Below are 7,718 nucleotides of genomic sequence, written 5' to 3'. Positions count from 1 at the left end.
CTGAACCTCATCAGCAAAGACCTTGAGCTGCTGCAGGAAGGGCTCCTTGTGGTAGTTGGGGTGCACATTGTCGTAATTGGGCACCACAGGTGAGAGGAACTTGGGGCAGGCATAACTGAAGAGCTCCTCATAGACTTGTGCATCACCCTTCTGCATGCGCAGCATCTTATCCCCGTATTTCTCTCGCAGCTGCAGGTGGATGCTCTCATCTATGCGCATGGGGTACATGGTGAGGGCGATGGCCAACAGTGCATGCATCTGCTCATTCTGTTTGTTAATCTGAGACAGAGAGGAGAACCTGTTATTATCAATGTGCTCAGGCTTTACAGTGTCAGAGGGAGCTGGGAGAGAGAGACAGACCCTTTACCCAGACCACCAGTAGTCCTAATTCAAGGGGGTCAGCACAAAGAAGAAGTGCCTCTGAGCAAAGCAGACAGATGAATGTCGTATCAAGGCTCTTATCAATGAAAAAGAGGGCTGGACAGAGTGAATATACCCAGAGCCATACAGAACCTCGATGGCCAGAAGCATGTTTGCTTTGGTGCATAAAAGTGAAGAAAGGAAGGAAAGGCACAGGAGAAGGGAAGGCAGAGTTTAACAACCATCTCCTGGCAAGGGAGTTATCACGGAAGCCAGTGAAGACTGAGAAGGAAGATTTATCTGAGTGTGGGATGAAATGGACAGCTGTGTGGCTGAAACAGACACATGAAATTTTTTAATTGAGAATGACAGGATTTGGCTATACAAAATGAAATGAATCATAAGGGTGAAAAGGAGAGAGCAGCAGCAAGGGTAAAACAGGCACCAGAGACAGCTTAGGTTGAAAGAGAGAGGACCTTTGTTTCACCCATGCCGAAGTAAACCAGTCTGTGAATGACTGATTGATAATGGAAATATATCTAAGAGTGGCTGTAACCTGAAATGCAGGACTGGGCTAGGAACAGTTGAGGCTGAAGCAGCATCAACAAGATTATCATTGTCAATGATAACCATTAACAACACTGCCTAGAGGGAGGGTGCAGATGGAACCAGGGCAGCTGTATGGTGAACAACCAAAGAAACTAGTAACACAGCTAAGAGAAAATATTGCCACACATGGCAAAGCAGTTCAAAGGATCCCCAGTCACCACCACCAGCATAGTCCAGGAAAATAAGGCTAGACTATTAGATGTAAGTTATTAAGTGACAAAGAAGAGGCAGGAAAGAAGAAGGCAGCTTTTTCTTTTGGGAAGTCTAGACCTATTCTATCTCTTACCATCTCATACTTGTAGGTTGTCCTCTGAAACATGCTCTTGGTCCTCTGGATGTAGAGGAGGATGTTGGCAAAGACACGGATGGCATCCTGGTAACGTCGCATCATTAGGTATGCGAAGCCCACGTAGTAATAGGTGGTCACCTGGCATTCAGGCACCCGGGAATACATGCTCTGAGAAGGAAGCATGAACATGCTATGTTAGAGAGGAGACAACCACCTTTGATACAAACAGCTCATTACCCAGAATCCAGCCACCTCTGCTTTCACTCCCATCCCAAATACAGGAAGGAGAGGGTTAAGTAGGGATGCCTCACCTCCCACCCATCCCTGCAGCAGCTTCCTCACCTTTTATTAGATCATCCCATTTCCTATGTTTTCCAGTTTCAGCTTCCTGCAAGCAGAGAACTCTTGCACTGTGCCTAACATGGCTTTGCTCAGGTCCCTTTCACCCTGTTTCACTCCATGTCCTGTGCCAGACAGCACATACATAGATCTACGCCAAGCCTTGGGCCAAGCCTATTTTGCAGCTGGACTTTTGTTGGCCACTGTTACTCTAAGTAGCACACAATTCTAAGGCAAAAATATGCATGATGGAAGTGGGCACAGTGAGAACAAGAGTCAAAAATACAAGAATAAGCCACTGACCAAGGTGGGAACGATATGTTCAGCTAGCTACTACTTACATTTCAAATAATACTCCCTGTAACAATACTGCTTTGCACAACACAGCAAACCTCCTAAAAAAATAGGCATTTGTGCTGCAACAGCATCAAGCATTATCATATGGCTTGATTTAATGCCAAAGCTCCAGCTGTGTTCAACTACAAACTCCTGACAACAATAACAGCTACAAACAGCTCCTCAGCTGGAAGATTCATTATGGCAATCTTTCACCAGCACATTTGAACAGAGGCATTTAGAAAACCAAATCAGAGGGTTTAAAACACATTGTTTTACCTTCTTGTTGAGCTCAATGTTCTCTAGAACCTTGATTGCTTGGTAGTAATCCCCCAGCAGAGAGTGCAGACGCAGGAGCCCAACCAGGCTGAAATAGCCCAGCATCTTGTAGAGGGAGTGGCGACCATATTCACCAGCCACGCTTTCAGGGTCACCTAGGGAGAAAAGGAATCGTGATGTCTTCTTCCAAGGAAGCAAACTCCCCTTCTAACATCTCTATGTTTACAAGCAAAGGGAGCAAGACCTCAAGTGTAATCACAGAATCATAGAATGGTTTGGGTTGTAAAAGACCTTAAGATCATTTAGTTACAACCCCCCTGCCGTGGGCAAGGACACCTCACACTAGACCATGTCATCCAAGGCTCTGTCCAGGAACAGAGCATTTATCACTTCTTTGGGCAACCTGTTCCAGTGCCTCACCACCCTCACAGTAAAGAACTTCTTCCTTATATCTAACCTGAACTTCCCGTTTCAGTTTAAACCCATCACCTCTTGTCCTATCACTACAGTCCCTGATGAAGAGTTCCTCTCTGGCAATCTTGTAGGCCCCCTTCAGATACTGGAAGGCTGCTCTGAGGTCTCCACGCAGCTTCTCTTCTCCAGACTGAACAGCCCCAACTTTCTCAGCCTGTCTTCATACGGGAGGTGCTCCAGCCCCCTTATCCTCGTGGCCCTCCTCTGGTCTTGCTTCAACAGCTACATGTCTTTCTTATGCTGAGGACACCAGAACCACACTCAGTACTCCAAGAACCTGTTTCCAGTCAATCCATCCATTGATTAACGATTTGATCCAGCTCCCAAATAAAACCAAGCTCAGCAAAACCACAGCAAGGTAGCACAGACACTGGTCTTGCTTGGCAATCCCCTGCTAGCTCACCTCCACTTGTATAGACCTCCAGCTGTCGGTTGATGTTGGATTTGTCTACCAGGGAGTGCAGCACATTCAGGACACTGTGGACATTCCAGATCTTAGGGTTGGAACGAAGGAAATCAATTTCCTCTTCAGACTTCTTGGCTGTCTTGCAGCGGTACTGGCTGAAAGACTGGAACTACAGGCAAAAGCAGGGATTCAATGATGAGAAGCTATCTGGGAGATGTTCAGATAAGTGCACTAAGCTTAGAAGTTGATCACACAAATACACTACAATAAGCCACAGAAGTTTCATCCGAGATCACCTGGCAACCAAAATGGGAAATTATACCACCTTTAAAGCACCGACAGAAAAAATGATACAGTGCAGAAGGAAAAGGCCAGAAGACAGAATGAAGCAGAGAAGGATTTGCTGTCTGAACAGTTAGCAAAGAGAACAACCAAGTAATGAGATGTGTCTGCATACACACACATCTTTTTCTATACATGCAAACATCCTTTTTCATCCTCAAGCTTGGCAAGAATGCAGCGCTCGAGGAATTCCAGGCAGCTCTATAATAAAAAGGTACAGAGAAAGGAATCCATAGAGAAGAACCAACAGCATTTGAGATCTGTACTGCTGCACTCAGAACAGTAAGTGGAAAATTCTTTTCTAATGTCAAGATCTTAGACCACAGATTATCTCAAATCAAGTCAGCAATCTCTCAGTGCAAGCATAAGTTTAGGGTTAGTTTAAAAACTTAAGGAAGCAGCAACTGAAACAGAAATATCAACAGAAACCCAGGACTTCCCAAAAACCTCCCTGTAACTTAAATCTGCACATTTACAACTACTTCATCTACCTGGTGACCCAGGAATAACAGTGCTCACCAAAGTTTTTTGACCTGCAATGGTATCCAAGCTATGAAAATCACAGAGAGGGAGGAGATGGAAAATACATAGCACTAATAGAGGCAATGCTACCACAAAATGGCCCAGTCTTATAGTCATATACCTGGTATATGAATTCATCAATGATATCCCAGAGCCACTGGTTGGGCAGTTCCAGAGGAGCAGGGCCATCAGCATCTGCAGAAAAATGCAAGTAATAGATGGGAGGCTTAATACCTTGAGCAAGAACAGTGGCAGAACTGGAGGAATAAACAAATTAAAGAACACAATTTCCCTGAAATGGAAGATGCAGCAGCAGATGAATGAAGCTTCCAGAAGGGCAGTGATATGTAGTTTTGGCTGCCTTCACTTTTAAAGAAGAGCATGTATGGGGTTAACCTCTAGAGTGTGACTGCTCAGCAGCAGTGAAACTCAGAAGCTGTGCACAGGCTGTAGGGGTTTATCCCAACTGATCTTTTCTCCACAAGAAGTCTGGCAGGGAGTCACAAACACTAAGATTTGTTCCAAGAGGAGTCAACAACAGTAAACAGTTGTGAAACACTGCAAGTTTTCTCTAGCTTACAGCTTCATCTTGCTTCTTAATAAAGACAGGTGAAGTAGTTCTCAGCAAGAGATAAGGCTAAATGAGTTTTATTTTTTACAATATTTCAGAAAGCACTGGAAACTATTTATGCTTTTTTAGAGTTTAAATATATGGATGTAAAATGCTCATCAGTCAACACACTCAAACACATGGAAAGCTCGTAGACTACTTCTCCCTCTCTCGTCTATAAACAAACATCACAGTTCTTCTGACCATCTCTCCAGCTCTGCCCTCTCTACCCATTCTCCCTCTCCAAAATTCACAAAACAGAAAGAAACTGCAGCAACTCACTGAGGATGTAGTTGAAGAGATTGCAGTAGTTGTAATAGGATTCAAATCTCTGCTCCAGCGTGGGTCCCCCCTGCAATGAGAAGTCAGCACAGTCAGCTTAATTTCAAGCATGGCAGAAGGGAGTTTATGGGCAACAGAATATGAAGGACAGTCAATAAAGTCATGGCAGTAGAGGGTCTATTTGAGAAATGTTAGACTTGATATTTCAACCAGGACACACACCAGCACAATCCAGAACACCTGAAATTGTATCACTATTGTCCCATAGAATAGGGCTGACTTTTCATGTACAGGGCGACCAAGCAATCAAACCTCCTTTGAATAGGATGCATTAACCTTCCTTGTCCTTCTCTCTGCTGTCCAGACTTAAGAGTTTCCCATCAACTTCGACAGCTTTCCCTCTTTCTCCCCTCATGAGAGGCCTTTCTCAATCAACAATTCTACTTGTAGGCAGTATTTCTAAATGTCCTAAAAGACCAGAAAACACAATTGGGAATCACTCTATTCCTAGAATGATCTTTATTGTTTCACCTGGAGGCACTCAAGGGCAGTCTGAGAAGGACTAACAGTGCAGCCTGACAAACCAGTCTTACTTGTCAAAGCCCGACCTGGGTTAATACAGCAGCATTTTTAAAGTGCTCATTTCTCCCCCCTCTGGTCCATACCAAAACTGCAGTTATTTATTTCCTCATACGTGATGCCTCTATTCATCTTCCTTCTTTGAAGAACCAAAACCAACTGTGATTTTCTCACTGACTTCAAATTAGCTTAAGGGAAAAAAAGTAAGTGAGGGTTGTTTTGTTTTATAGAGCATTATTCCTTCCATTTCCTTCTCCTGTATCCCTTGTGGTGCCTATGTTTCCCTCTCCACAAGGCACTCTGACCCCAAGTTTTTTTTAAAATCACAAATAATGCACCTTTCTCTTCTGACACCCCCTCTCACCCACCTGTTAATATGAAGAACAAAGAGCCTCAACGAAACTCACAAAACCAGCTGATCTGTAGGTCTTCGCAATTACAGCTTTATCATAAAGAAAATGTAATTACCCCCCCCCCAACACCTCCTTCTTCCCTAACTCACTAACCACTACAGTTACAAACTTCTAGACAACTGCCTCCTGAAAACTCAGACCAGGTCTTCTGATTCATACAGGCTGTCAGGGAAACCTGCACACTCACCACAATCAAGCTTGAGGAAACAGCTAATGAGCCTCAGAAAGACAGTCAAGTCTTTCTTGCTTTTCAGCAACCAGTGAACCCTTACTATAAAGAAAGGGCAAGAATTTTAAGCTTTCCTAACGGCAACCCGACTTAGAGCTCATAAACCCACCCAATCCTGCCTTGCAAAAAACATGGAACCACTGATACTGTGGTGGCAGCAAGAACTGGCAAGTTTGATGGCACGGAGAAGCCAGCATGCAACCAACAGGGAGACACAGGACAAACACTCACGCTGACTTTGGCGTAGATGTGCCTATAATACAGCTCCTTGTATAGGATGAGGAAAACAGCATCTGGAAAAGATGACAGAATGGGACATTAGCAAGCTATGAGGCCGAGGCAAATGGGTGTCTTGGACACACCAGTGGTGCTCCTCCTGCCATGGTAATAAAGGGAGACACAAAAGGATTCTTTGTTGAGCTTGACTTCTTGCCAGGCACCTACCAAAGGAGTTAACAGAGTGAACAAAGATGAGTGACTCAGGCACCAGCAACACTGGACACCTGCTCACTAATTTAACAAATTATTTAGTTCCTTCTCTTTCTGACAAGCAAAAAGAAAGCAAAAGACTTACCATTTCCAACCTGAGGGGCAATGGCCTCAGCCTCTGGCCAGGGGGTATTCTTAAAAAACCTTTCTGTCAGCTTTGTCCAGCTGAAAGATAGACACACGTGTGGCATTATAAACCATTTCTCAGTGCTGGAATTAGAGATCACAATATAGAGGCCTTGGACTCCATGAAAGTAGACTACCACCACACCCCTTCTAATATGTCCAGAGTTGAAACAAAGAATGAGAATTGCAAACTTGGTAATTAAAGTCTTCAGTTTATCCCTGAAGTATGGAAGAGTTGTGTTACATTCACACTCCCTTTATGGCAAGGTGACACAGCTACAAGCAGGAGGGAGTATATGCAGGGAACGGACACAACCTGGCTTTTTATAAACTGTGTGACTAGCACTACTGGGGTCACTTTTGCTGCCTCCACACCCATTAGGCACAGGACTAGTGTTTTCCTTCAGACAGGTCGCAACTCACCTATGTTCATGTCAGCCTAATGGTATGAAATATTGAGGATTTGGGTTTTCTGCAGTAATCAAATCAAACCTCATGCTGTATTTCCAAGAAAACCCAAGTCTGAAACACCACAGGCAGCAGTCACCCTTCCTTTATAAGAGCAGGGTGCACTTCCATCACAGCTTAAAACAGTCATTCCCCCTTTGTACCTGTTCTCATAGATGTCCTGGATCTCGTACACCTTCTGGTCAATAACATCACTGGACACGCGGCTGGCCTGGAGCTCGTACACCTTCTGGTCGATGAGATCCGACACGGTCTTGTGGAAGTACTGAATGAAGTTCTTGATCACTTCGGGAATCACCTGGTAGGTCTGCTGCTCGTACTGGCGCTCGTAGGCCAGGTCCTGCTTCGGGTCTCCTGAGGGGAAGGAAAGAGGCACAGTGAGGCAGCTGCCGCCCGGCCCGGCCGAGCCCTACAGACCCAGCAGGCCCGGGGCACGCAGGGGCCACCGCACTCACCCGTGTGCATATCATAGTCGTTGGAGTAGGCGTACGGGTCGTAGGCGGCCTGTGGAGAGAGGGCGCAGCGAGTCACCGCGGCCAAGCACGGACACGGACCCCCCCGGCCCC

The 7,718-nt window shown here is 45.2% G+C and overlaps 1 protein-coding gene across 1 annotated transcript in view; it reads right to left on the bottom strand.

The window, feature by feature from the left end:
* Positions 1-7,656, bottom strand: part of EIF3L (eukaryotic translation initiation factor 3, subunit L) — a gene marked incomplete at its 5' end in the record, with an annotated part of 9,945 nt that extends 2,289 nt beyond the window's left edge. The window contains 10 exon segments of the mRNA XM_010009222.1: positions 1-279; positions 1,256-1,426; positions 2,213-2,367; positions 3,090-3,261; positions 4,078-4,151; positions 4,849-4,918; positions 6,301-6,362; positions 6,644-6,723; positions 7,296-7,506; positions 7,608-7,656. Of these exon segments, the coding sequence (XP_010007524.1) occupies positions 1-279; positions 1,256-1,426; positions 2,213-2,367; positions 3,090-3,261; positions 4,078-4,151; positions 4,849-4,918; positions 6,301-6,362; positions 6,644-6,723; positions 7,296-7,506; positions 7,608-7,656 (1,323 nt within the window).
* Positions 7,657-7,718: the final 62 nt, after the last annotated feature.

The sequence above is a fragment of the Nestor notabilis genome, unplaced genomic scaffold (assembly GCF_000696875.1).
Source record: "Nestor notabilis isolate BGI_N333 unplaced genomic scaffold, ASM69687v1 scaffold27532, whole genome shotgun sequence".
NCBI classification, from domain to species: Eukaryota; Metazoa; Chordata; class Aves; order Psittaciformes; family Psittacidae; genus Nestor; species Nestor notabilis.
The sequence above is the reverse complement of the archived record's forward strand: the minus strand, read 5'-3'. Positions and strand labels throughout refer to the sequence as shown.